Source organism: Leguminivora glycinivorella, chromosome 13 (assembly GCF_023078275.1).
Source record: "Leguminivora glycinivorella isolate SPB_JAAS2020 chromosome 13, LegGlyc_1.1, whole genome shotgun sequence".
Lineage (NCBI taxonomy): Eukaryota > Metazoa > Arthropoda > Insecta > Lepidoptera > Tortricidae > Leguminivora > Leguminivora glycinivorella.
In genome coordinates, this window is record NC_062983.1 from 7,356,395 (window position 1) to 7,373,910 (window position 17,516).

At 41.0% G+C, this 17,516-nt stretch overlaps 1 protein-coding gene across 1 annotated transcript; it reads left to right on the forward strand.

Moving 5' to 3' along the window:
• The first annotated feature begins 88 nt into the window (after positions 1 to 88).
• LOC125232881 (tryptophan--tRNA ligase, cytoplasmic) lies at positions 89 to 16,227 on the forward strand. Its single transcript, XM_048138703.1, has 10 exons — positions 89 to 242; positions 462 to 606; positions 1,102 to 1,170; positions 1,342 to 1,501; positions 1,960 to 2,142; positions 12,817 to 12,994; positions 13,646 to 13,852; positions 14,088 to 14,219; positions 15,772 to 15,975; positions 16,209 to 16,227. The coding sequence occupies exons 2-9, from the start codon at positions 480 to 482 to the stop codon at positions 15,931 to 15,933; spliced, it is 1,218 nt and encodes a 405-aa protein (XP_047994660.1). The 5' UTR covers positions 89 to 242; positions 462 to 479; the 3' UTR covers positions 15,934 to 15,975; positions 16,209 to 16,227.
• Positions 16,228 to 17,516: the final 1,289 nt, after the last annotated feature.

The window sequence follows — 17,516 nt, forward strand, 5'->3', positions numbered from 1 at the left end:
TTTAGCTTATTTTATATTACAATTTATGAATATACTTACATACGAACAAAACGTTTTGACAACTCATGACGTGAAAGGTATTGCGGATCCTCAGCGGCAGCTGTTCGTCACCGTTTCGGCAGTGATTTGGATCGATGTTGCTTTTTCAGGCAATTGCATCATATTTCCAGCAGTGCACAATCACAGTATTCAAAATATCGAACCTTATCAGTATCATTAAAAGTATCGAGTTGTTAAGATAGGTTAGTACATGCTGTAAAAAATTCACTTAACCTAGGATATTGTTAACGAATCACACTTTTTTATAGTTTTATGTGTGACACGCTTACATATTTTATTTGAGACATAAGTAGCAGGTAGTTCTATTCGATAGAATGTCTTTAAACCTCTAGTAACAATACTAATAATTAAGGAAAATCGACTCCTGATAAGAAACTTAATGTTTTGCTAATGAATTTCAGTGTGTAGCCACTTGAATCATGGCAGAAGATAAAGCTCCAGAGGAACAGATGAACAATCTGGCTGTGAACGACGATGACGATGTGGTGGATCCATGGAATGTTACTGGAAAGTCTGAGACTGGCATAGACTATGATAAACTGATAAGTAAGTGCCATGAATTCTTTCAGGTATTTCAGGTTAAATTTAATAACAGGCTGGCGTAAAGGCCAATACAGAGACATTGCGATCTATTTGCAACTTGTAGGGTATTGCATGCCAACTGTAAGGGTCCCCCCACATCTAGCGTCTCGCGAGCGTAGCGTCGGGCCAACTGTATGGAAAAAGACGCCGCGTCGACGCGGGAAAGTGGGACATTTTCCCGTGCACACTCACAATTATGCTGGTGCATTAGACCTCTTTCGAGTGTAGGCCTCCTCCTTCGATTTCCACATGTCCCTATTTCTGGCAATTGGGACCAAGTTTGGACCAGTTTTGGCCTTTAAATTAATATTTAAAGTAGTATTCAACTTTTACTGTATAACCTAGTCAAGAATCTACCCAGCGAACTGTAAATCTATAGCTGTAGCTAACAAATAACTCGAAATGAATTCACCTCTGTTAAAACCATTGATTACTTATGATTTCTATTGATGTTTTCAGAAAGATTTGGCAGTTCCAAGATTGACGATGAAGTCATACAAAGATTTGAAAAGGTTACTGGAAAGAAAGGTAAGTACACTATTTTAACTCGTGCTTACAACCCACACAATATTGATTTGACAGACTAGAAAGAATCTTGATTAAATTTCATATCTGTATAACAGGTACAGATTTGGGTGTTGAATGAAGACTTTAAAAATGTATTGATTTCCCTATTTTTTATAATGCTTATATTTATAGCTCACCACTTACTTCGGCGTGGCATATTCTTCTCCCACCGTGATATCCACAGCATACTGAACCTCGTTGAAGCTGGCAAGAAGTTCTACCTGTACACTGGCAGGGGGCCATCGTCGGATAGCATGCATCTCGGGCATATGATTCCCTTTATGTTCACTAAGTAAGTTTTCCCGTCTAGTCTCCCAATGTGACTTGTATAGTATGAAGAAACCTTGTAGAAACTGGCAAAAAGTTCTACCTCTACATTGATAGGGGGCCATCATCAGATAGCATGCATCTCGGGCATATGATTCCCTTCATGTTCACTTTTTAAGTCTCATTGTACAAGACAATACACAGCATTCCCTGCTTGTTGAAGCTGAGAAGAAACTAGACTGTACAAAATAACTACCCTTTTGCCAATCACCCACATTCTTGTCAAAAATGGCAACCTTAGCAGTCAGAATTAAGGCTCAATTTAGAACTAGAAGAAGTAACTTGTCAAAACCATTAAAACTAGCTTAAATCGAATATAGTATTTGATTTCTTTAGGAAAATCTTGTAAAAATACATAAACTTTAATAGTCAAATCCAGTCTTGCGCCGCACTACAAATCATTAAATAATTATTTGTTTCCAGGTGGCTCCAAGATGTGTTCGACGTGCCACTCATCATCCAACTCACAGATGACGAAAAAGTGTTGTGGAGAGACATCAAAGTGGAGCAGGCGAGGCAAATGGCGCATAGCAACGCGAAGGACATCATTGCCGTCGGTTTTAACCCGGAGAACACTTTCATTTTTAACGATTTGGACTTTATTGGGTGAGTGAAAGAGATTTGCGATAAAATAAGAATGAAACTGGTAAAGCATGCGAAGCAAATTGCTCATAGCAAATGTGAGATACATAATTGCAGTCGGTTTTAACCCGGAGAACACTTTCATGCTCAATGATTTGGACTTTATTAGGTGAGCGTAAGAGATTAGCCGTGTCCACACTGGCCAGTGTTGCCAGCGCATATCTCTAATTTCGGACTATATGTTATCTGAAAAGGGACGGTTTTCATCCCAAAGGGACGAAAAATAAGTGTGTGTGTGGATTGAGTGAGCACCTTCCGAAAATAAAAAAAAATATGCTGATCATTTAGTAAAAGTTCTAAAACAATTGTAAAACGAATCTCTGAATTTGTAAAAAGATAAATCAAAAGATACAGCCATTAACATGTGCTCACTCAGTTCTCACAAACTACCAACGAAAACAGTGAATATATTCATTTAACATATAATATTTATATACTAACATTTAGTAAAAAATAGGCCAACCTACCTCTATAAATATTAGATCACCTAGTGACGTATTTAATTTTTTACAAATAGTTTCTTATGCTCACTCAATCCACACACTTTTGAAAAGCCGAATTTTGATGAAAAACATAAGATTTAGACCGCTATTATATGTGTATAGTTTAGTAAAAGTGAAATGGGAATTTGTAAAATACAAAACGAACCACTAACGTGTCAGGTTTTTTTATAATAAATTTTTGTAAGTGCTCACTCAGTCCACACGTTTTGAGAAAGTTAAAAATGTAAATATCTTACGATTTGTAGCACCTAAGACACTCGAAAGTACTTCAACATTTAGTAAAAATTTTTACTAAATATCCACCATCTAATATTTTATATTCGTTGTCTGGTTTTAAAGATATTCAGACATAACTTTTCTCATACAAATGTATCATGTAGGGTGACTACACTATGTCGGCTCCTGATTTTCCCCACCTTCCCATTGTCATATTGAGATTGGGGAGTTTCGTTCGTTCAATTTTGATAATATTAAACTAATACCATATTAATTATCCATCTGCAAACTGTTTTAGGTTATGTTCTTGGCCTAGTGATGATGTGTATTGTGTAATTTTTATCGACGTCAGGATAATAACCATATCGACATGCATGCATTAAGAAGGACATGAATGATAATTGATAAGAAACAAAGAATATAATACTTCACTAGTAAGAAACCAGAACCTGGTAATCTAATCGCGCTAACAGATGAGCGTACCGGATTTGTAAGTGGGAGCGAGAAATAGTTATTCTTTTCTCGCTCCCACTTACAAATCCGGTGAACTATTATCAAAATTGAACGAAACTCCCCAATCTCAATATGACAATGGGAAGGTGGGGAAAATCAGGAGCCGACATAGTGTGGTCACCCTACTTGATACATTTGTATGAGAAAAGTTATGTCTGAATATCTTTAAAATCAGACAACGAATATAAAATATTAGATGGTGGATATTTAGTAAAAATTTTTACTAAATGTTGAAGTACTTTCGAGTGTCTTAGGTGCTACAAATCGTAAGATATTTACATTTTTAACTTTCTCAAAACGTGTGGACTGAGTGAGCACTTACAAAAATTTATTATAAAAAAACCTGACACGTTAGTGGTTTGTTTTGTATTTTACAAATTCCCATTTCACTTTTACTAAACTATACACATATAATAGCGGTCTAAATCTTATGTTTTTCATCAAAATTCGGCTTTTCAAAAGTGTTTGGATTGAGTGAGCATAAGAAACTATTTGTAAAAAATTTAATACGTCACTAGGTGATCTAATATTTATAGAGGTAGGTTGGCCTATTTTTTACTAAATGTTAGTATATAAATATTATATGTTAAATGAATATATTCACTGTTTTCGTTGGTAGTTTGTGAGAACTGAGTGAGCACATGTTAATGGCTGTATCTTTTGATTTATCTTTTTACAAATTCAGAGATTCGTTTTACAATTGTTTTAGAACTTTTACTAAATGATCAGCATATTTTTTTTTATTTTCGGAAGGTGCTCACTCAATCCACACACACACAAAAATAACACTGGCCGTCCAAGCAGATACGCTCATATTTGCCTCGCCTGAGCAAATTTGCTTGGCAAAATGGCGGCCTTCGGTCAGCTGTTCGAAATAGTTGTATCGACGACAACAACGTACAAGGCGAAATCTGCGATTTTTTTTTGTAGCAGATAGCACCTTGTACGTTGGTGGGTAAGGTGCAATTTTCTGAAAAAAATAATTGCAGTTTGCACCCTATACGTTGTTGTCGTCGGTATGTGTCTCATCATTTAGCTGATTGATATTGTGAAACTGATGTAGCAGGCGAGGCAGATCACAAGCGCGGATCCAGCTTCGTGCCCAGGGGGGGGTCACGTGGTAAAGGCCCGGGGCCCCAGGAGTGGGTCACGTGGTCTATTTGTATGGCCAACTTACCCTGGATCCGCGCATGCCAGATCAGATGGCCCATAGCAACGCGAAAGATGTTACAGCTGTTGAGTTTATCCGCAGAAAATTTTCATATTGAACGGTTTAGACTTTATGGGGGGAGTAAGCAGATTTGAAATAAATTTAAATGGCTTCAAGATCGACCTGCCTCTTATTATTCAACTGAGTTAACCTGCCGTGGAGTTTAAACTCGATTTTGAACATTTAGGATATTCCAGATGTGGCTAGCAAAATTTTAGACTATTCATTTTTCATTTATATGACTGGTACTAGATATTGTAGACAATTATTAATTTAACAATTAGAAAACTTACAAGTGAGAAATATGAGTTCGGTTCCAGTCTCCCTCAGTAATTTGATATCGCCCAATAGTCCTTTCTAAAAGCAAATTATTTTGTAGGTAGTGAACAAAAAATTCCAAGGTGTATGTAATCAAGAACTCCTTGGCTTTCTCCAAAAGCTGTTCTTAGAGAATGGTTTAAAACAGTTCGAAAATTCTACTCGGATTAGTTTTTAACCCCTGACGCAAAAACGATGGGGTGTTATAAGTTTGACGTGTCTGTCGGTGGCATCGTAGCTTTCGGATGGGTGAACCGATTTAGATTTCGTTTGTTTTTGTTTAAAAGTTGAATTAGTCGGGAGTGTTCTTAGCCTTGTTTGTTGAAAATCGGTCAACTATGTGGGGGATTTTTTCAAAATCTTAATTTTCCATTGTGGTTATGTAAAATTAGGATACAAACATAAGAAAACAAGCTACACGAATTAATATAAAAATTTTACCTTCCAATAAAATTGTTATTATTTTGCCTGGTATATCCGAGGTCTTTATAGAGAGAGTACGTCGTAGACGTCGCATCGGACCGATAGATGGCGCCATCGTTCGTTGTAAGTCGCTCCGGCGTCACACCGCCGCGATGTTGGTAGTCCCGTTTTTCCCCACCTGCAACACAAGGCCCCCCCCCGCGCTCCGACCCGCCACCAGCCACCCTCATTGTTGAGGAGAAGTGCCGACGGTATATTAAGCCTACCAGGAAGGCATCACTCAGACCTCGGATATACCAGGCAAAATAATAACAATTTTATTGGAAGGTAAAATTTTTATATTATTTGTGCCGTTTGTATATCCGAGGTCTTTATAGAGACCTGTTTATTATCTCCTGGTGGCGAGTCAGCTGGCGCGCAAGCCTTTGGTAGCCCTATTGGCATAGCATAGAAGAATAAGTGAATCAGTTGTTGAACCGATTTGACAGATGTATCAGTCGAAATAGCCTTCGATCAACGAATATCTCGGCGCCAGAAACGCCTAAAGAGATTTTCGTGATGACGTTTAGCTTTAGTCAACGAATAGTTAGAGAAATGACATTATCGCAGATCAAAACCAAAAAAGATGTAGGCGAGGCTGACTTGAACAAGATACAAAAACCTTAGATACACTATTATTATTAACAGACACGTTATTTTATCAGGTTATAAACCCAATTTCAGACACAAAGTGTGGAAATTAACTGTAAAAGTAGTGTAACTATCTGTACTGTAGCAGGGTAACGTAATTGATACTGCTTTTGTCAACCCTTCGTAAAAATTATCTAAATCAATATTAGCTTTGATATGACTATTTAAAGTCCAACGTCTTACGTCCATATCAAACACAGAAACAGGTCATCACTCACGCGCACGCGCCCAAGGGCTATTTGTTACAATACTGGTATTTTCGATCAGACTATTTCGCGTCAAGCGAGCGCGGTTGCAAGCGAGACTCCTGAACTCTGAACTCTTTTTAGTGAGGGCATTTGAGGATACCGATCGCTCGGTAAAACTAGCCTAGAAGATGAAAAGTACGAGCGCTGTCGATTGCTACTACACTGGACGGAGGTATCAGTCGATTTCTTTAAGTCAGTCATTGACTCTTAGGGTAATCCATTACCTAATCCAAAACCCGATGCGACGGATTTCTACTTCGTGCAATGAAGGTCAACAGAGTAGACTGAGAGGTGGAGACGTCCGTGTCGCATCGCTGGTGGTTGCTGAACACGTCGTGGTAGCAGGTCAAGGGATGAATTAAAACACCGCTACACATGCGCGCTTTAAGAGCGTAGGCGGAGCGCAATAATGGCGGTGCACCGCACAAACGCTGGCGTTGCGCCCAGTGGGCGCTAGCGGGAACTAACGAGCGCTGATTGCGAGCGCAACGCGCGCGGGACGCGAGCGGAATGCACGCGCATTCAGCGCGCTGATAGCGTGGCGTTAGCGAAGCGGAATGCGCTTTATGTGTGGCGGAGGCTTAATACGTACCGTTGTACGGCGTAATGCAGGGCTCTCGCAGACGAAGAGGTACGATGACGGGCGAAGCAGAAGAAGGTGAGGTCACCGAAGGTCACTTACTTGGCTCCCAGGGGGTGCATACTGACCTCGTACGACAGTCTGTTGAAGTCAGCAGTTACTGTCGTAGTTACTCGTAACAGAAGAGATGTAGTCCTGCCATCGTACAGCATAACATAACATACAACCGAACTGTGCATAGCATATAGTGCTATGCGAACCTTAATCCGGCTGCATGTCACTTCAGTCGCCAGCGCCACCGCCTGTTGAAGATTATTTTCCATCGGCTTTACTTCGTACAATGTTCCGATTATTGAAGGTCTTATCGGGCTGCAGATGCAAGCAAAACAGGGGCGATTGGCCTACAGCTATCGGCAGCTGTACGAGGTAATGCTGGAAACTGCAGCGGTGCAACCTTCCTCTGTAGACTACGAAAGTTGTGAAATTGATGAAATCAGGTTCTACGATCGAATCAAGCACTATATTAATTCAGTATAGTCGAGCCAGATGATAACTACTGAAGTCCTCCTGAGTTCCTGGCCCCTTTCGCTTTGAGCTGGAATCTCAAGTTCACTAAGGCGAAGCGGGTTTATTTTTCCCAATTTGTTTATTAGAGGCTCGGCGAATAAGTTAATCTCTCGAATGGACAGGGGGCGCCACAAGCCTCCGGGAAATCATCGTGTACTTGGAACCCCCGCGGCCAGATTACCGATCGGTTTTGGTGTCCACCCGGTAAACAGTTGCACTCTCAGGATGCAGGACGCTGGCTCGAATTCAGATCTGGAGATTCTGAAAGAGATTTTTTTTTTTTTTTAATTCCGCAAACCTTTACGATGTCTTTGACCTACACAATGAGCGATGTACAGGAATCACAGGGTCTTCTCGCGAGGCGCCTCTCCGATTAGATAGCTCGCGAACATTGTCAGGACACCCTCGCAGCAGTGCGGCTCCTCGTCCGGTTATTGACGTCTTACCTCGTTCAACTATGGGTGTCCAAACCACGTTAGGACGTAGCATCTTTAGAATTTATCTGTTCTCACTTCGGCGACGGAGGAGTCCTTGGTCAAAATAGAGTGTAAATACTGTCGTACTTCACGGGAACTGGAAAGAGAAGAGTGGATACCATAGTGTACGGGATGTCAGCTGATAGCGGCGCCCAGCGTCACATTGGAGGGTAGTATCAGCCTGGTCAGCAACAGAGTCTGCAACGATACCGTAGCAGACGGAGCCTGGATAGTCGTGGTCGTGGCACCATTGTAGGGGAAGACAGTGTTCGCGGTGAGCGTGACATCTTAGGCGCGACGGGCGTTATCAGCGTGGCGGCTAGCAGCACCAAGGGCCCACATCAGCAATCTTACCAGCTTGTCACTGCAGCAGACGCTGTTATGTTCGGCGGTCAGATTGAGACGGCCGTCGTCAGCTCGAAAGGCGTCTCGATGCCCTGTCGCGTCACGCAGTATCGTGCTCGGTGTAGTGATGGGTCGTTACCGGTAATATTACTAAAACGAGTATTTTACCAGTAATGTTACTAGTAACATTACCTCTTAGCGGTAATTTAGAGAAATATAGACATAAAAATAGATAAAAAATATTTCTTTTGTGTTTATTGATACAAAGGATACATGTTGCACTGTATTATAACAAAAAATATTACCTACCTAACGTCAATTAGTAAACTACCAATATTACCAGTAATATTCCCAATACTACCGAGTATTTTACCAATCTTACTGGTAATATTACTATAGAGGTATGATATGAAAGTTACAATGAATCATAATTTTAAGGAATAATATGGCGAAAATATAACGAATTTTTTTAAAATCTGTTTTAATTTGTTGTATTAAGGTACCGTACCAATATTAGGGTTCCGTACTTTAATGGAAAAACATAACCCTTTTAGGATCACCGTCCGTCTGTCACAGTCACAGCTAATTTTCTCCGAAACTACGGAATCGAATAACTTGAAATTTGATAGACGTATGTAACCTTATGACCCGAAGACGGACATGTAACTTACATTAATACATTTCTATCATAGGGGTCACTTTTGGGGGTAATGTAAAAATTAAAACTTAAAGATTTTTGAATGAAAGTTTCTTACATACTATCACATGAAAGAGCTTATTATAGAATTATAGGCATCTCAAAAATGTTTGTTTTTAATTATTTTGAAATAATTTAAGAAAAGAGACAATAAATAACCCGTTCCAGAACCGAAAGGTGGTAAGGCGGGGTCAGACAGCCGCTGGCTTTGCACTACATCTGTAGCAACGTGTCTGCCTGTATAAACATTTTCATTTATAATTTTTCCCAGCTAAAAATTTTCCTGCATACTCCATACTTATATTTCCTATCACCAGTAGAACCAGGACCATAGAACCGAAAGGTGGTAAGGCAGGGTTACACAGCCGTAGGCACACAGATTAGTTTATGTATTGTAAATATTAGAAAATTAATAGGGTATTAGTATTTTATTTTTGCTTAAATCTCATCTAACAAATTTTCGTTAAACTGTAAATAGTAGAAAAATGGTCCGATAATGAAGTTTCACTTCTTACTGTACCTCCGAGTACAAAAGAGAGGGAAAAAAGCGGCCGTCCTACTCGCACTTGGCGAGTTTTTTTTTTCACATTACCTATTCGGTACAACAACACATAGTTAACACAAAGTTATTGGGTACCTAATGCAGACTTGCATTAAAGTATTACAATAGATAGGTACCGTAAACTGGGGTTACATCGATCAGTTTATAGTTTAAACTTCTCTAACTTCTAAATTTAATAAAAAAAATGGGAACATAAACTTTTTTTAGTCTTACGCTGCTAAAAATCTAGAAAGGCTAACAAAATAATGTACGGAGAAAAAAAAGACGAAAACTAGGATTTTTTGGTAATCGAATGTAACCCCTTACAGAAGTATTTTATCTCAAGGAAACATAAAAATCGTTTCGCAGGTTCAAAAGTTACAACTGTTTAATGCTATTTTGGGGTTACTTTGATCAAAAATATAAAGTACCATCTTCGAAAAATCAACTTTATTTAAGATTGTCTCAATATTTATCACAAAAAGAGATCAAATTATCAGCCTCAATAAGCCCTTGACATAATACACAACAATCAACTTTGTGTAAGTATGGTCAATGTTACCCCATGCAGGTGATCAAAGACACCCCACAAACTAAATAATTAGTAATAAAATGCCTAGTTTGAATTTTAACACAAAACTCAATACAATGATTTTGATTATACCTAAACATATTTCTGGCAAGCTAATATTCACTGTGAACCTTTTACTTTAATACCCACTAAGTTAGTTTAGAAGTTATTTGAACATGATAAATACCGATAAACTATACTTACATTTTGACAAGTGATTTGCACTGCCCACGACCATACTTCTTCACTGCGTTAGTGCAACTAATGGTAGTAGTAACTATCGATAGTGCCAACGCCGTTAAAAACACCATAAGGGGGTTCCTGTTATACCTTTTTGGTACGGAACCCTAAAAATGAACAGATGCGTTGGGACATGTAGAATTTTGCGTTTAAAGATAAAACGAAGTTTTTATCAATGTAACCCCAAGTATCAAAGTAACCCCAGTAGTAAAATAGTTTTTATATTTAATGGTACAGGGACAAAATATCCAAATATTAGATTTATCTGCAACAAGCCACGAGATACCACAAAATTATACGAAGTATATTTGCAGTTGGTGACAATATAGGAAAGGAATGTTTCCAGTAAGACTGGTAATTTACTCGGTATTATTGGGAATATTACTAGTAAGATTGGTAATTTACTCCCCGAGGCACTCTACGAGTTTTTTTAAGTTTTATGATGGCGATTTAGTAATACATAATTAAAAAAATAACCATCGCGTCTCATAAAAATCGCAAATTTTGTATATTACCCGGTTTTGGTAATATTACCGGTAAGATTGGTATTTTACTGGTAATATTCCCAAATGGAAAAATACTGGTAACGAGTATTTTACCGACGACCCATCACTAGCTCGGTGGCCTTCTCGAGGTCGCCGCCGTCAGCGCGGGAGGCACCGGCGCCAGCGTGGCAGTCAGCTACATCGGTGAACAGCATCAACAGAGTTCGCGGCGTCGTCACGGCAAACGCGGCAGGAAAATTAGCGACGCCTTCGCGGCAGCCGCAGTATTGCGCTCGGTGGCGCGATGAAGGTCGCCGCGTCTGCAATCTTACCTCGTGCGATCGAGGCGACATCAAAGCGCCAGCATCAGCGTGTCGGCCGACGACACCGGTGGAAAACTTCAAGTAGCTTGCGGCGTTGTCACGGCAGACGCAGCAGAAGGATTGCGACGCCTGTGCAGCGGTTAACAGTATTACGCTCTGCATCACCACTGAGGCGCCAGCATAAACGTGGCGGCCAGCAATACTGGTGGACAGCTTCGGCAGGGTCGCGTCGTTGTCACGGCATATGAACGCTCTACGTCACCATCGAGGCGCCAGCATAAGCGTGGCGGCCAGCGATACTGGTGGACAGCTTCAGCAGGATCGCGGCGTTGTCACGGCAGATGAGCTCGCTGCATCACCATCGAGGCGCCAGCATAAGCGTGGCGGCCAGCGATACTGGTGGACAGCTACAGCAGGTGGACAGTCAGCAGGATCGCGGCGTTGTCACGGCAGACGAACGCTCTGCATCACCATCGAGGCGCCAGCATAAGCGTGGCGGCCAGCGATACTGGTGGACAGCTTCAGCAGGATCGCGGCGTTGTCAAGGCAGACGCACGCTCTGCATCACCATCGAGGCGCCAGCATAAGCGTGGCGGCCAGCGATACTGGTGGACAGCTTCAGCAGGATCGCGGCGTTGTCACGGCAGACGAACGCTCTGCATCACCATCGAGGCGCCAGCATAAACGTGGCGGCCAGCGATACTGGTGGACAGCTTCAGCAGGATCGCGGCGTTGTCACGGCAGACGAACGCTCTGCATCACCATCGAGGCGCCAGCATAAGCGTGGCGGCCAGCGATACTGGTGGACAGCTTCAGCAGGATCGCGGCGTTGTCACGGCAGACGAACGCTCTGCATCACCATCGAGGCGCCAGCATAAGCGTGGCGGCCAGCGATACTGGTAGACAGCTTCAGCAGGCTCGCGGCGTTGTGGCGGGGGCAGAAGGTGGCCGCGCTGGTAGCCTGCGTATTGACGACTGATCACTAACGGCACGGCGCTCGCGTCGGGGCAGCAGCAGACATACTTACAGCGTCGCATGCGACGCCTATGCGGCGGCCACAACGTTGTTCGGCGGCACCGCAGAGATGGCCATCGTTAACGAGGAGGCAACTTCTACGCAACCTCGGCGGCGCCGACGCGGCGGACAACACTGCCGCGGTCAGCGGCGCTATCGCAGCGCTACAGTAAGTTTCGACGCCGACACGTGGATTGGGGCCTCCGCACCGAATCGGAAACCGAACATGTTCTTTCTAAAATAATATGAATCTGCTCACCCATTCGTCGGAGAAATTCAAACCTCCTTGGAGCGCGGTATTCCTCCACCGCGCCCCTTTTTAAATAAAAATACGAATAACTCTGGTTTGACCAGAAATAACAAGGAAATAGAAACTAAAAGATTAATTTCGAGACACCATGCTGTAAAAATGTTCGAACGGAATACGCGACAACCGGTCACTTCGGCGTTCGACGAAACAATGAGGGTGGCTGGTGGCGGGTCGGGGCGCGGGGGGGCCTTGTGTTGCAGGTGGGGAAAAACGGGACTACCAACATCGCGGCGGTGTGACGCCGGAGCGACTTACAACGAACGATGGCGCCATCTATCGGTCCGATGCGACGTCTACGACGTACTCTCTCTATAAAGACCTCGGATATACAAACGGCACAAATAATAAGTTTATGTCTTAAATTTCAGGCAGTGCCCAGCGTTCTACCAAAACATGCTCCGCATCCAGAAGTGCGTGACCTTCAACCAAGTGAAGGGCATATTCGGTTTCGGAGACTCTGACGTCATCGGAAAGATCACCTTCCCCTCCATCGAGGCTGCGCCCGCCTTCTCCACTAGCTTCCCTTTCATATTCGATAATAAAGTGGTAAGTAATTAATGCTATTAATATGTTATGACATGATGTACCTATAGTGTGTCTACTAGAAACTGGCTATACGAATGTTTAAACGCGGAAACAACATCTACTTCATGTAAACTGATCGTGTGATACTAAAACCAGCCTAAGTTCGAGGATAGAACGTAGATGTCTAGAAATTTTCAGCTACAAAAACATATAAAGGGAAGGTAAATTGAATATCCCAACCTTCCAGATGTTTCTAAGAACGCTTGTAACTTTTCGCAATTTATATCCCACATTTGTAGATATTTTTATTAACCTCGTAAGGCTCATCATTGTTAGTTTTTCGATTTTAAATTTGAACCTTGTTCTATAAGTAAATTGGTACAAATTTCGTTTGTTTCAAAAATCAATGTATGTATGGAAATTCTACTTTATTTGATTCTTGAAAGATTCAAATTAGATTGCAACAATATGTACATTGGGCCTTAGGAGGTTAGGAATTTGATGTGGTAAAAAATATAATTTTTAAGTTCCAAATTATTTGTTTACTTCATAAGTTTCGATAATTCTGTTGGCAACTTGGCAACAACTTACCTTGCCCCATCACAGTAAATTAGACTTAATCTACTATCATTAAAGTTTCCAATCACCACCTAAAAATTTATTACTTTCCAGGTACCCTGCCTAGTTCCGTGCGCGATCGACCAAGACCCATACTTCCGTATGACGCGCGACGTCGCTGCTCGATTGAAAATGCCAAAACCGGCGTTACTACACTCTTCCTTCCTGCCTGCACTGCAAGGAGCCCAACACAAGATGTCAGCTAGTGACCCTAATGCGTCTATCTTCCTTAATGACACGGCTAAGCAGATCAAAAACAAGGTAACTATGTTACAGATAACATTCGAAAGTCTCTTTCCAACTTGTCATAGTAGTTGATGCGTGATTGTCGCTAGATGTCACCTAACTATGCCTATACAAATAACTCGCATTTACTGATGTATGGGGTTACAACTCTTCCATTACTTATTCATCTATGCTTTTTACTTAAAAATGTCACATACAGAATTATAAATTTGAAAAACTTTAAGTGAACTAATTTAAAATTTAATTTCAGATCAACAAGTACGCGTTTTCGGGCGGGCAGGCGACGGTGGAAGAGCACCGAGAGAAAGGCGGCAACACCGAAGTGGACATCTCCTACAAGTACCTCACTTTCTTCCTCGAAGATGACGAGAGGCTGGCAGAGGTAATACCTTCACTCACTTTTTGAGTTTTACAAGCTTTTAACTTACCGTTGCTTAAGGGAGACTGAGGCGAGTTCTGACAGGGGTGAGTTGTGACAAAGTCGATTTTTGGGGACGTATTAACTATTAGCACAGTATAATAAAGAGTACTATTGTACAGTATGGCCACTCCCGCTCCCCGCTGAAAGTGCCACCCACCCCCTCTCGGTTACGGTAACAGTAGACCTGTCATATCTCACTCCCACAAGCATAGTACGCGTTCACCTACACGAGCTTAGACTGTGTACATAGGAACGCGCCTCTTTCATATATTTGATCGGCTTTGTCCTAGGTGTGCTATTAGCAAACTCGCAACAGGGAAAGTTTTTTTAGTTTTAAGTCTCGGGCTAGCAAACGCGCGCTATTGTGAACTTGATATTTAATAAGTTCCTAAAAATATACGGTATAACAACTCGCATCTGTCACAAATCACCCCAGTCTCCCCTACTATGTTTGTACGGGTCAAATCTTGCAAGTTATTTTTTGAAATTATGCAACTCGGATAAAATAACCTAATAAAATATATCTAAATCGGATGACATTGCAATATTATGATGTCTGTGATCTGATGATGGAGACTGGGGATTGTAATGTAACAATGTTTGGTGTTTTTACAATATACGTCGATGAGTATTATTAGTCGCAAAAAGGATCGAGTTTCTAGAGAGTTACTGCCAAAGAAAAATGTGTAATTACAGTGCATAGACTGCCATCTATCGACACAGGCTTAAAACTTTTGAACCTCAGTTTTGACAATTTGGCCCATATTCTTAGCTTGATATGTATTAAAATGTCAAATATCATTATTAGCGCCATCTAGCCCAGAGTCCCCCTAAGGTGTATCGCCATCTAGCCCACCGTACCTTTTTCTCTATGGTTCCGAGGTACGTTTTTTTCTTAGACTTTTTTTGTCTATACGGAGTTACATATGTCTTTGTTAGTAGTTACCTGTGGAAACAAGTACGTGTGAAGTGGTGATTGGCACCAACACACGTCATCCTAAAAATATAATTACACTAATGCTACCGGCCGCCTTTGGATTGGAACAACTTGCCCCCATAAGATTTAACCCTTAAATGCATGACCTTGACAAGATTAATTCAAATTTGAATTTTGAAAACATGCTGTACAATAGAGTCAAAAATGCATGATGCATAATGTACAGTGGGCCAAGAAAGTGGTCTGCCAGTTTTGACAAAACTTTCTGTGAGCTCTAACGATCGCTAAGGTTGACTTGACACATGGCATGACGTAAGTATCATATATAGACAGAGCAAATGTCCCTGATATAATATTATTGCAATGGGAAATCGACCTTGTTGTATCATGACGTTCAAACGAACCTCAACCGTAGGGTGGTAAACCACATTTTTGGTCGACTGTACATCACTATGCATTTAAGGGTTAACATAAAAAAGCCCTCAAAATGAGGGCATCAGCAGTCGCGCACATAGCATTCGCATCCGCATTCGCAAATCTTTCAAAACACACATAACCAACATGTCTTTATTCCAGATCAAAAAGTCCTACGAATCCGGTGAAATGCTAACAGGCGAGCTAAAGAAGATAGCCATTGAGACAGTCACGCCAGTAATCACCGCGTACCAGGCGCGACGCGCGTTAGTGACGGACGAGGTCATGCAGGAATTCTTCAGGATTAGGAAGATCAAGTTCTGAATTAATGTGGAAGCATTTTTGGACCTTATTGTACGATTCATGTTCAAGCAAGGAACACACTACGCGGACGTCCGTCGTAAAACGACCGCGACCGCGACCTATCAGTGTGCACGGAACAAAACATCCAGAGAGCCAGATTTCGATCGGACGTCCGTGCGCTCAAGGCCACGTCCGCGTCCGTCGACCGATAGTTTGCACGGTTATGTGTATTTCCATTGTCCAGATTCCCGTCCGCGGTCGATTCACGACGGACGTCCGCGTAGTGTGTTCCTTGCTTCATTGTTAAAACAGACATTGTAAGGTTTTTTTTTAAATTGAGTAGTCCAACTTTGAACAATTTTTAACACGTTCGAAATCTAAACTCTCGAAGGGGATATTGCCAGACCAGTGTGCGTAGCCGAATGGACAAACGCTCACGATAATATCTCTTTCGTAGCTATCATTTCGCGTCTATCTCTATCGCTCTTGCGTATTGACGCGACAGAGCCAGTCTGCATCTGATCCAGAAATGCGATTTGGCTACGGGGTCAGAAGTTATTATGCTATGCTGCTTAAGGCAAACATTTACACGGCACATATGCTTAACCCCCGGAAAGTTGCTTACCATCAGGACACCTGTGTGCTCGTTTGCCTCCTTTTTTTTTTAAATATACCACGTGGGTGGTATACGGTGCGCCTGATGAAAAGCGGTCACCGTAACCTATGGACGCCTGCAACTCAAGGGGTGTCACATGCGCGTTGCCGACCCTTTAGAATCTTGTACACTCCTATCGCATAAACTTGAACTTTTTGCTTCTTGATTTAAACTTCAAATTAGATTACTCTTTCGGGAAATTCGATTTTTTTTAAACATTGAATTCAAATATATTTAGACTTTGTAGGCCCTAGTGTTGACCTAATGAAGGACTTAACGTGAATCGTACCTACTTATACATATTATGTTTTGTGGATGTAATAAGATCTGGAAATGTTGAAGTGTTTGTTGGCAATACTTAAAATATCTATTTATTGTTCCATGTTAGTTTTCACTGCCTGTGTACCGTTATTTCCAAATTGCTACTTCGAATGTATTTAAATAATTTGAGTTTAAAGTTAGGTATTACAATTAACTTATTTTATGATAGTTCCTATAAAAGACAGTGTATGTAAGTTACATAGTAAAATACTATTTTTTTACCACCAAAACTTCCAGTTAATGAATATTTCAGCATTGTGGCGTTATGTGCAAAGATGAAGATATTCCCTAAAGCTAAAAAAATATGTTCTAGTTTTCACATGATTAATTAATTTTAAACTATTTTCAAGTATATCTTGTTTTCTGTTTTTTATTATCTATCTACCTGTGTCGGTACATTTAGTATAATATTATATTGAAATACATTTATGTAAGACTACTCTTATTTTAAGGCACCATCTCTAATTGACAAGTTAATTTAAAAACTGCAATGTAAAACAAAGCCTTACTTTTTAAAAGCTGTGCTTAAAGCATGACAGGAACTAGTATTTATTTAAGAAAAAGTTATCAATAAAGTGATTTTTGCATTTTAATATAGTATTTTTAGTTACTTACCTACCTACCCTTA